General features: G+C 39.5%; 1 protein-coding gene across 2 annotated transcripts in view; it reads left to right on the forward strand.

The window, feature by feature from the left end:
• Positions 1-12,430, forward strand: part of PHEX (phosphate regulating endopeptidase X-linked) — a 109,335-nt gene that overhangs the window by 58,729 nt on the left and 38,176 nt on the right. For both annotated transcript variants that reach the window (XM_082052560.1, XM_082052561.1), the window contains one exon: positions 11,840-11,917. In XM_082052560.1, coding sequence (XP_081908686.1) covers positions 11,840-11,917 — 78 coding nt within the window. The remainder of the gene's footprint in view (positions 1-11,839; positions 11,918-12,430) is intronic.

A 12,430-nucleotide genomic window follows, 5' to 3' on the forward strand; every position in this document is an offset into this window, starting at 1 on the left:
GGCTGACAGAACAATACTTTGTAAAAGAGGGGGATGGAGTTTAAAAACCAAACATCGCAAGAGACCTTTTACAGGTACTTTTAAGATTACTTTATACCTTTGTTTCAAGAATCTCAGAGGACTTCACAAAGTGTAAGACTGCTTCAGAGCCCTAATAGAAGCTGCCAGAGTCACTTCAGAAGAGCTAGGAAGGGGAGAAATTTCCAAAGGCTCTAGTTGCATTTAAGCACTTCATTCCTGTTCAAAAGCCAATGGAATGGCTTCTGACTTCCAATTTTACTAGGAAGTTTGATTCAAATCTTCTTGAAAGACCCTCGTCATTTCTAAACTGGTAAACATATTTCTGCTTAGTGCCAACTGAAACTTGGCCACACTTTTCCTTTGTGGAAATGAACTTTCTGAAATTAGGGTAGTCTTTGGCTGGATTCAAAAATTTGAGGTCCTGACCATACGGTAGCAGTTGCACTGCAGGGAGAAATGAGCAAGTCTCCTGATAAAGCTGAAATATGTGTTGGATTGGAGAAGAGGCAGAGTCACATTTTTACTCTTTTCCTACATGTCTGCAGTTTCCTTGGGCATTAAATGTATAACAGGAGCTTATCTTCATGGTGTAACTCATCTTGATCCTACCATGTGCCTTGGGCATGTGAAGAAAAGGGGACGACTCAGTGGGAAGCAGGAAGTGAAGTAGATGCTGCAGGGCTCAGAAATTGTGTTAGGGATTTGAAAACTTTGCTCTACTGACCCAGTCTGGATTTTGGTTGGGACATTGAGGCTGCCAATCCCACACCGACCTTGAGATAGCTGTTTGGAAAAAACGCCAATGTTTAGAGTAACATTTTTCGCTTGGAAGATTCCAAGAATGCAAGGTACTTTACTTCTAGCATAGAAGTGTTACACGCTTTCCTCTGAACAAAAATAAACCTTCACTTTCCATCACATTAAAAACATTTTTTTTCGTTAAAGCCAAATATTTATTTCTCATTTCAAACTTTTAATTTTTGAACTCAAAGAATAATCTCTCTCCATCCTGCATTTAATGTAACTTTTTCAAGAGGACTGGGCTGTTCTTTTCAGTAACCACAGGAGATGTTCATCTCTGTTGGCCAGAGTTGAAAGTATAATAATAGCCATTGCGTGTTTGCTTATCTCTTATCTCTGGGGTTAGGTCTTTGCTGTCAGCTTCTCCCTTGTTATCTGGCTGCTACTACTGCTCACTCAGTTGTGCAGGGATGTCAGTTCCATTAATAATTTGCGCACTGTGCAAACAAATAGTGGAAAACAGGTGAAGGGAGAGGAAATTGTGTTTAACCCTGATCTCACAGCTGTCATTTTTCAGACTCAGCCACAACTTCGTAAGGGCAGAATGGGAGCATGGCGTCAAAACACTTGTGACAAATCTCATACTCGAAATAGGAGGAGAGAGACAGATGGATGGACACACCTGCAGATGCCTGGGGACTGGGGTGAACCTGAAACTTTTGTGGCAGAAATGCAACATGATAGAGTTGGCATGCTGAAAGGCAGATTAATTCTTCCAAAGAGCAGGAAGTCCTCCATCACCTGATGGAAGTCTTGGACAGTTTCAGCTTTAACTTTTGTTATCTTTGTTATTTTATCAAGTAAAATTGCCTTCTGTAGTGGAACAGTTACAAAGACATTATAGTCCCCCAGCTCACCAGTAACAGATATTGAGGTATGGGAGGCTCATCCTCTGTATGGAAGAGGAGCCTACAAGGGTATGCACAGATATGTTCTTGGTATTCCCTCTCTGTTCCCAACAAATGTGTGTTTCCTGGCTGTGGTGATTTCCATGTCCTGCATAGGCTTGCCCAAGCCACTGAAAGGAAAGCTGCCCCCTCACTGGGAGCAGGTGGGAAGCCTAGCAAGGCTGGGACGTGGGCTGGTGCTCAGGCATGGACCTTTAGTCCTTGGACACCAAGCTGTCCAGGACCAGGAGCCTTAGCAGCATTTCAGCTTGCTCAGGCATTGTACTAGTCACAGAGGTCTGAAGCAAAGTTGTGAAATGTTTAAATGGCTTCAAGTACTGGTGTTTCTGGAATTTACTTTTAGAGGAGCTTTATCACAAGGAGGTTATCAGACTCAGAAATGTGCTCTTTTAGTGGCCTTTCAGAAGCCAGGATGCTGTTCCTAAGAATAAATGCTTCCTTGGCTCCCTGCTTCATGAGGGAGCTGTGAGGTGTCTTGTGCTCAGTTTTCTGGGTAAGTGTTGAGTTCTATCAATGTGGAAATAAATGCAAAAATATAATTTATTTAAATATAAAGTATGTAAAGATTTAGAATAGAGATTTGGTCTTGAGTAGGAAGTAGGGCATTTCCTGTATATGTTTTTTTCTGTATTATGCAGCCTACTTCTTTGTGTATGTGTGCATCTGCTTTCTCCCCAGTAGTTAAGTGGCACATAGAACTGGTGGTGGCATGCTTACTGGAACACTGCTGGTTGGAGTCCCTGTTCAAGCAAAAGGAGTTTCTCCTTAGAGCCAGACAAAACCTGCAAGTCCTGAGCTGAGTAATGCTTATGTTTAGGTCTTCAGTCCCCATTTCAGTTTTAGAGTAGTGTAAGAACGAGTCATGTCTGATCTCAGACAGTCTGATTCTCACTTGTGGCTAGAAATTAAAAGAGAATTTTTCACATTCTATTATTATTTTTTTTTTTAAGTTGTTCTGCAACATTTGCTAAGCAAAGATAACCTTGAAAATGTTAAATGAATATAAACTGATGCAAGCAGAGGCTAAGGTCAGAAGTTTTCCCTCTCTGGAACAGGTTATTCAGAGTTTTGCAAAAAACTGCCAAAAGAAATGCTGCAGTATTTTGTAACCCATACAGCTGTGATGGGGAGAGAGCTTCCTTGCCCTTTCCTGGTCCCTGGGTCTGTAATTCTCTCAGCGTTTGGTGCCAGCAATCTCAGCAGCACACCGGGCTTTCTGGCTCCCTGGAGACCTTTATTTTGTCAGCCCATTGCTTTTTGTTAAACCTGCTGTTTTCCCAGAGCTAAACAAAAACAGGAGAAAAGGTTTTGCAGCAAGGTGGGTGTGTTTCTAGCAAGAGGTGGCATGATAGTGGGAGTACGGGTCGACTAGTGAGGAGCTCTGGCTGTGAGCAGTGAAATGAGTCCAGGAAGGAGTTTCTACAAAAAATGCAACATTCTTTCTGCAGCTCACTAATGTGCCAAAGGCCAGTCAAAGGGGGATTTTTCTTTGTGTCATTGCAAATCCTTAGGATTCTGGTGCAAAATTTGTTGGGTAAGGATATCTAATGTTATTTCAAAAGACAGATAAAGATAATTCGGATTGTGTTTTCTTGTTGTGTGGTGGGGTTTTTTTGGCATTTTATTTATTTTTGTTTGCTTTTATTTTAAGAGTGAATTTTATTGGAAAACACAGAGCATTGACTGAAAATAAAGACATGAGGAGGGTATAGTCTTCTAAAGCACTAAGGAAGTGTCTAAGCTTAACTCAGGTGTGTGAGCTATTAGAGCCATGTCAAAGGCAGCTGAGCAGTATGCACCACGAGGCACACATATACTCATACCAGCACATTACTAATGATGCTCTGTTGCTTCAGAGCACAACGCTTGCTTCTGGCTCATTTGAAGTGCAGCTGAAGGATCTCCTAGCTGTCTGCACAAACCCTGGTGTAGTTATGCCCTAAGTGATCCACAGATGCATAGGGGTGAATCCAGTGCAGAAATCCCCATGCTGGAGGGAACCTGTCACTGCTAGTGTGGTGACATTGTGCCATAGCTGGACCTAGCGTGGGCTGAATCAGTTTGAATATGTGTGCACCGTCCTTTCTTCTGGCCTACAGGTGTGATCCCAGCTTCACAGAGAACCCAGAGGCACTTAAAACTGACTAAGGAGCTTTGGACAGTGATGGTTAGATGTTAAATACATCTTTTGGCAGGTACTCAGTTGTGCTGGTCTGCTGTACAAGTACATTTATGCATTGTGTAATCACAGAGGAAGATATTTGCTGTGTGCCATGAAGAAATGTATTTAAATTATGGTGCTGTGGTTCTGCTGGTGAAAGACAGCATTTATGTCTGTCATATATAATGTTCTGTGTATAAAATAGTAGAATTGTGATAACTGTCATACCAAGATTACAAATGGAAAATGGAATTAAAATAAAATGGACAAATAAATTCCATAGCAAAATTAAGCATTGCTGGCAGCAGAATGAGTTTGGAACAAAGCTGGTAGGAGAAAATATGAGTAGGTATATTATTTATATTGCTGCATTGAACTAATGAGTTATGCTTGAGAAAATATCACAGTGAATTTGTATTTTTATATAAGTAAGACTCTTTCAGATTTTCTGTAATTTAGTTCAATTCTATTGCTAAAAAATAAATAAATGTGGGATTAGTTTAAACTGAAAAATTAATTCCACTGAAATTACTGTCACAGTGCTTGAACTGATGATTTGGTCTCTGTCTTCTAGAGAACCAGAAGCAAAAGGGATTTAGGACAGGAAAGAGTAGCACTAATGTACATGGATGCTTTTTCTGACTCTGTTCTGTGCATGGCAGTCCTGTTAAAACTTTGGTTCTTGCAACTTTATGGTTAGTCATAATAATATCATCTTGATAGCTAGTGGATATTAAGACTGAATATATAAGCTCAACTAACAAACAGTTTGCTTAGAATTTTTTTGTTCGTTTTCCCCTTCTTTTCCTAGGAACATAATGTACGGTGTGGTCCCTTTTTAAGTGTATTAGGTAATATTTTCTTGTCAGGAAGTTTACTTTGAGTGAGGCTTTGGTTTCAAAAGCTGATTCAGAGAAAGGGGTGAACAAATGTAACACACAATCCTGTCAGGGAATCCATGGACCCACTGTAGTCCCCCATACAATCCCTTTGCTGTTTCTTCTCTGCTTTCCTACATCATGTGTTCCCAGCAATTGTCTTGTGCTGGTTCCAGCACTTGCTAATTCTCTCTGTGTAGTGACTCAGCTCATTGATGTGGCAGAAAAATAGCAGGGGGAAAACCTGGATAGATTTCTGCCATGTTAGTGAACTCAGTGATCTCCCAGAATGATGCAGCAAGGAGCTGCGGCAGTTTATAGAGGCTGTGGGTGCAGGCAGCATGGCCAGAAGGGAGAACAGAGATGAGAGAAATGAGGGAGAAGACCAAGGATGAGGACTTCTTTGTGTTTTTTTTTTTTTTTAATCATTTGCCGGTAGAAAGCTTTTAAATGGACATGGTCACTTTTGAAACCACAGTGTGTATTTAACTGAAAACAATTTCATGTGTACTTCAAATATGTGCTTATTCACAAAAGTCACTTGATTTATGTTTTTCCCCCCTCCCTGGGCTCAAGCTGTTACAAAGCCAGAGCAATAGCTGTATTTTCCGTCTTCATAATCGATTAATATAAAACATTCAAAACAATTATTGAAATATGTAGGGGAGGGTTATGGTACAGCATGAGGTGTTGGTACATGAAATATCATTAAATGAAATACTAGCTCTGAAAAATATTGAAAATTTACACAGTTTGCATTGTTCTGATATGTTAAAAAATAAATAGTTGGATCATTAGCTATATTCTGGAGTACTCTTAAAATTATCATTTCAGACCAAGTGTTCGTTTTTGAGTTGTTGCTTTACTTGTGTTTGCACTTGACATTTCATGTGGCCTCTCCATAGGAAATATAATACACCATTAAGGTGGGCCCAGTCCATCTCCCACTCAAGTCAGTGTGTCACACTCCCTATTGATATCTGTAAGACTGGGCTTTAGCCCTGTGATGGAACTTTCCTGTGTTTTACCAAGATCCATCAATGTACTTTCCTAGTTTTTCTATACATAAAACCTAAATAAGTGGATAAATGGATGCAGCAATATTTATGCAGCAATTTTACCAGATGGCTCTTGAATCATCTGTTCTCAATGAAAAATGAAAAGACCAGACACGTACATAAAGACTGAATTAATCTTTGCAATTAAATGGAACATTGCTTTGCCGTGAATGATTTTAGCTTTCAGAATGTATTTCATGCTATTTTTTCAGTGATCTGTAATTGTATTAGTTTTTTATATTTTTAGAAGCTTGAAAATTATCTTCACAAAATTATTTCGAGTCAAGCTGATATACAGAAGATCCATGTCAGACTCATAAAACTTTGTCGAGGGTGAGATATACGTTTTGTTTTCTACAGTAAGTACAATATGTCAGTACTTGGCATTGCTAAGAGGCCTACAAAATATCAAAATCATACTCTGATGGGCAAAAAAGGCTCTCAGAAGGCTCATATGCCAAGTTCAGTTGCCAAATGAGAATTTGACTAGAGTGGAAACTGAGTTGCTTTGTAGCATTGAAACATATGTTGTCCCATGTCGACAAGTTGTTAAGTCAAGAGTGAAAGGTCTTAATAAACAAATTTTGTCTCTGTAGTAAACTGACTTGCAGTGTTCTCATTGTGACAGAAAGACATATTGATGAGAAAATCCTGACTGTGTTGAAATCAGTGGGCAAACTTAGTGTAACCAGCGGTGGAGAGTGCAGTCCTGCTCCGGGTCCTCTGCCTGGCTGTGGGGACAGAAAACAGCTATCACGACATATTGTAAAGCATGTCACTGCTCTGTGTCAGCCCCTGCAAGAGCCTCTCACTGTTGGTGGCAAGAGAGGAAGCCTGCAGAGATGAGTTTTCTTAATTTACCCGACAGCCTAAGGTAGGCTGAGTACTTAACAATAGCCAGGGGAAATACCCCATTGGTCCTTTTCTTCCTATGAACATGGTTATTTAATATGTGAATTAGAGATAGGAATTAAATGAGCCTTTAAACCATAAAAAGTTGTGCATGGTGCGTTTATGGCAGATTCGTGTACAATTACCACGTAGCTGGTTCCCGTACATTTGTCACATTTAATCTGCTTTCCCGCTCTATGTGTGCATGTCTCCTGGAAGGCTGGTCTCTTAAACATAGTTTTAATCTTGTCAAGGGGAAAATACTGACTTCATTATCAAAGAGCAAGCCAGTTGTAGAAGAATTTTCCACTTTCTTGTGCTGAATAAGTAGTCTTTGAACTACTGTTAGATATTACTCAAGTGAACAGAGAAGATAGCAAGGGAAGCAAGAGACTTTGAGCATGCAAATTTAGAAACCTGCTCTTATTACAATGCTTTCTAACCTGTCTGTTGTGTAAATAAAATGGGCTGTGTGTTGGTTTCAGCTGAACAGGCTTGGTACTAATGCAAAGTCCCTGGGAGGAATCCCAGTTGGAGGGATTCCCAGAGACTTCATAGGACTTCTTATGTCCTCTCACGTGTTTTGCTTTGGCTATGGGAAACAGTTCCCTCCACCAGGTGCCGCATGTTCTTCACTGTCAGCATCAGGGAACTTACAGATGTGCCACAGCTTTCTGGTCTGCCGCCCATGCTTCCTGCCCAAAGTGCCGGCATGGGCTGTGTAGGCCTGGACCTCATCTGAGACTGGAGTCAGGATGTTGGGAGCAGACCTTTAAAAAGAGAGCTGTGCTTGTTGTTTCAGATCAAGCAAGATCATTCCTCTGTTCCTCCCACACCAGTATGCACTACATGGTGGTGATAAGGTGGCTCTGAGACAGTAGCTTGGTAAGATCTCTGGGGAACATGGCACACCTCTACATTTTTTACTGCATCACACATACCATTAGGACCAATTTGAGACACATTCCTTTTCTGGGAGAAGCTGTATAGCAAGGTGTGGATTGCATCTGACAACCTCATAACAGTTTGCCCTTCATCAGCTCTTGCTCTAGATATTCTCAAAAAGGCTCCTAAAATATGTGGTTAATTTGTGATTTTAGATGGTGCAGAAGCTTTGTAATGGTGTTTAAGCATGTACCTATGTTTTCTAATAACAGATTAACTTGCTGGTGTAGTAACAAAGTGTACTTTTCTGCATCTGTTATCCTACATGACTGGTGGAATATTTAAGAAGGCATTGGAATTACAGTGGTAGTAAGGTCTATGCAGTGTTAGTAAGGTCTAGCTTAGAGTTTGGTCATTACAGAATATATAGTTGTCTGTGTGTCTTGCTCAGACTTCTAAAATATACATCTTGTGGCAAAAACTTCTAAATAACAAATACAATAAAGTTGCATTTACCCTTATAGAATCATAGAATCATTTCAGTTGGAAGAGACCCTCAAGATCGTAGAGTCCACCCATAACCTAACCTAACTCTAGCACTAAACAATGTCCCTAAGAATCTTGTCTAAACACCTTCTAAACAGCTCCAGGGATGGTAACTCCACCACTTCCCTGGGTAGCCTGTTCCAATGCCTGACAACCCTTTCCATGAAGAACTTTTTCCTGATAGCCAATCTAAACCTCCCTTGGCACAACGAGGCCATTTCCTCTTGTCCTATCACTTGCTACTTGGGAGAAGAGGCCAACACCCTCCATGCTACAACCTCCTTTCAGGTAGTTGTAGACAGTGATAAGGTCTCCCTTCAGCCTCCTTTTCTCCAGGCTATATCTCTTACAAAATAGAGACAGCTTTAACCATTCCTAAAACATCAAAGTACTACAAGCAACATTAGCTTTTGAGTTTACTTTCAAAAAACTCTTTGAGACAAACTCTGTTATTTACTGGGGTTTTGTGTATGCCTTATAACAAAATATATCAGTAGTGTCTGACCATTTTTCCTTGTATGTGGAAATTTTAAGCTCATGACATCAATTGTCAAAGACAGAAAGCAAGAGTATGGGTGGCCTGACAAGTGAGCCCAGCTCTCCTGAAGTAGTCCAGTTGGGAGAACTTTTCCCATCTTCCTTTTCTGATGCAGCAGCGCCATGAAAAGACTAAAGGATTTAAGTGTCACTAAAATATAAAATTAAATATTAATTATATAATTATCTATGATATTATAAGATTATATATGATATTTAGTTGGCTGATGTCAGACCTGCTATTAAGGAGCCTGGAGGAATCATACTCACCCTTGGAAATATTTGTTTAAGTAATGGGATCTAAAAGGGACAAAACCTGGCAGTTCTAAGCTGCTGTTCTCAGTGGGCTGCTGTGGAAGGAGACCGAGATGAATATGGCAGTTATGTGCTTCAATGAGAGTGGTGTAACAATGGCACAGGTTGCCCAGAGAGGTGGTAGATGCCCCATCCCTGGAAACATTCAGGTCAGGCTGGACAGGGCTCTGAACAACCTGATGTAGTTGAAGATGCCCCTGCTCATTGCAGGGGAGTTGGAGCGAATGACCTTTAAAGGTCCTTTCCAAGCCAAACTAATCTATGATCCTGTATTCCACAAAGACCCCAAAATATCCACATGGTGGAGATAGACATACTGTGGTCATAACCAGACAATTAGCACCATGAGTTTGAGGGCAGGACTCACCTCTGCTTCTTTCAATAAAGCTGCACTGCGAAATCTAGACTGGCTTCATAGTCATCTGCATTTAGAGAGAGCAAGGTGTGATTTATTTGCTTCTATTTAGAAGGCAGTCTATAAATAGAGCATTTTTAAAGGATATAATATAGCTCAAAGCCAAAAGTGTTATTTTATGTGCCAAAAGACAATCAACGATTTTTAATTGACATTGTACTGGCTATATCATTGGTGAAATGACAGTGTACACACTTACCTTTTTTTAAAAACCACTGTTGATTTTTTTTTTTTTGCAAGTTGCACTAAAAATTGTTTTTAAAGGTTTTACTCTTCATCATATAAGTTAATTTTTAAATGAAATCTGTTTAATCAAAATGCTAAGGGGCTCAATTAAGTAAATTCGGAAGAGAGGCTACTGTAGGTGATTCATTAGATGGGTACCCTTGAACACATGCAGAAAGTTTGAGAGCCACTGAGCTTATTTAAGCAGCTGACTTAGTAAAAACTAAAATTGATTAGTTTTGTGCTTTGCCTTCTCAAGGCTAGTATAACAACTAGGATTGAAACATTTCAAATGGAAAATGGAAATTTTCCAGTTCTTTGCAAAGTTCAGTCAGTTGGACCTAGCAACACCACCAGGAAAAACAAATACAGTTTTGATCATATACAAACTTGCAGAGGAACTGTGCTCCTTCTCCACACCTCTGCTTTTTATCCCCTGTGAGGCATTTAAAATATCTTGAAAGGCTGCTGTAGCTTCTGAAAAAATGAGAAAACATTATCTCAAAAGTTAATTTGGCTCATTTCATATTTTCTGTTCATCATTTGTTTTCCTTTTTTTTTTTTTTTAATCACCAGGGTTATTTGCATGATGATTGGATCTTTTTTGCTGCAGAGTTCATCAGCTTCTGCTGTTAATTTCCTACCTGAGGTTGTAATCTTCTGTTTGTGACATCTTAATTATCTCAACCACAGTTAGTTGTGATGTCACAAATGGAGGATTATGACTTTACATTGGAAATGAGATTGAGAAATTGAAGCATTTCTTCTTGAAAAATAAGAGACAAAATAATTTTGGTTAAATGGAGGCAGTCCTCCATCAGCTTCCTTCTTATAGTCAAGGAACAGATGTTTCTAATTCTTGCTGTCATAGGAGGCCCTGTTGTATTGAGATACTATGGAAGTGAAGAAGGGAGCAAGGATTTCCATGTGGAGGAATGGGAATTTTCCTCTGAACAGCCACTCTGTGCAGTAAAAGAGAAATAGAAGTCAGTGGGGCCTCAGAGAGGTCTGGGCTCTGCTCGCAGAAAGCAGAATGTGGAGTTGGTATGGCTGCAGTTGGTTTAAAGGCTAATCCATTTATTGCATTTCGTATCTTACAATATTTGTTTGTATTTAGCTATTTGAGTTTGAAGAACAAATCTCTGGAAGAAAATTTTTGAGGAGTGCAGGGAATTTCAAAGACTTAAGGAGAAATTACGTTCAGCATCCTGAAAACATAAGAAGTGGCTTTGTGCTATCATAGTCCATCATAGCTTTAATTTATTCTATGGACTTGCCATATTTTTTTATTTTGTGTGTTGTCTTATCCTTGTGTATCCTTCTGCTTTTCTTCTGGAAACACGTTGTTTCCACAGAGATACTTGGTGGCCTGCTGGTATTTCTGTGAGGACATTACTGAAGCTGTTTATATACTCATGCGATAGATTTACAAAGTGGGAATGCTCATCTACAGCTCCTATCACTTCACACCAGTCTTTACACAAATTCTGCATAAACAGTGGGACCAAGTCATGACTGAAAGAGGAAAAAACCCCAAAGTTAATGAAAAGGGAAGTATCTCATTTTAACACCTTTACTGATGTTAGGGAAAGGGCAAAGACTGTAAAACAGATGGATAAAAGTGGAGAATGAAATGAAGATTAGCCATGTGGTTTTAGGAAAGTACAGTGTCCTTCAGAAAAGCGTGCACCCATCATCAGGTGTGAATGGAAGCAACCCTCAGTGGAAATAAGCAAGTCTGCACTTGCTGAGACCCAGGTTCATCCATATCTGTGTATTAAATCTATTTTAACAGTCAGATGCATACCAGCTACTGCACCATAGTGAAACAGGTTATTTCTTGTAATCTTTTGGAAAATGTTGTAAAAACAGGCATTTGACCATCTGATTAACACGAAAACCAGTAGGGAAAATCAGCTGTTAAGATTTTGCACTCAAACACATTGCTGTAAGTCTGCAAAATCTCTGCAGACAGCAATAGATCCACTGTGATAGTCTGACAACAGAAACTGGACCCTCCACATTGTGATGCAAAGCTCATTTGTAGCACCAAGTTTTTAAACAAGTCGATTTGAAGTTGAATTAGAATGCCTTCAGGGAGGCATAATAATATGAAGCAGAAATAGAATTGGGAAAAAAGCCATATGCTGAGTAATAGTTATATCTGTTAACACTTTTTTTTTTTTTCTTTTTCAAAGGCAAAAGCAGTTATGGCAAAAGTGGGTTACCCTCACTTTATAATGAATGACACATATATTAATGAAGACATCAAAACAGTAAGTGTCAGACTTGCAGCTTTCTTCTTTTACATATTGCAGCCATTCTTTGCTCTGTTCCTCTGCTGTCTAAAATCAAAGTTCCTCTTTTGTTTGACATGCATCTGGAGTTCTGCTTGTCTGGTTATTTTTAGACATTGAATTAAGTATGCTAGCTCTCTTGTCTAAGTTGTCAGTGCCAGTGTGTCTAGGCAAGATGACCATGAGGCCTGCTGGGAGTAAAATGTACCTGGGTGCAAAGAGACCCTTCCCGCTACTAAGCATTTTAAAGGTTAAACATACAGCATCATAAATTTTGTGTTTAGTTATAAAAATGAAAAAAACCCAAAGGCATTTCTCCTAAAAGTAATGATCTTCAAAAATACTAACGCGTTTTTCCTCAGGAGATCACAATTCATGATGCCCTATATATGCTCTCCTCACCTCTCCAGGCTATGAATTTTATTTATGATTGTTGCTTATAATCATGCCTAGACGTCCTAACTAAATAGACAGGCCTACTGTACTGGCTGT

The sequence above is a fragment of the Streptopelia decaocto genome, assembly GCF_964273445.1.
Source record: "Streptopelia decaocto genome assembly, chromosome: 1".
NCBI lineage: Eukaryota > Metazoa > Chordata > Aves > Columbiformes > Columbidae > Streptopelia > Streptopelia decaocto.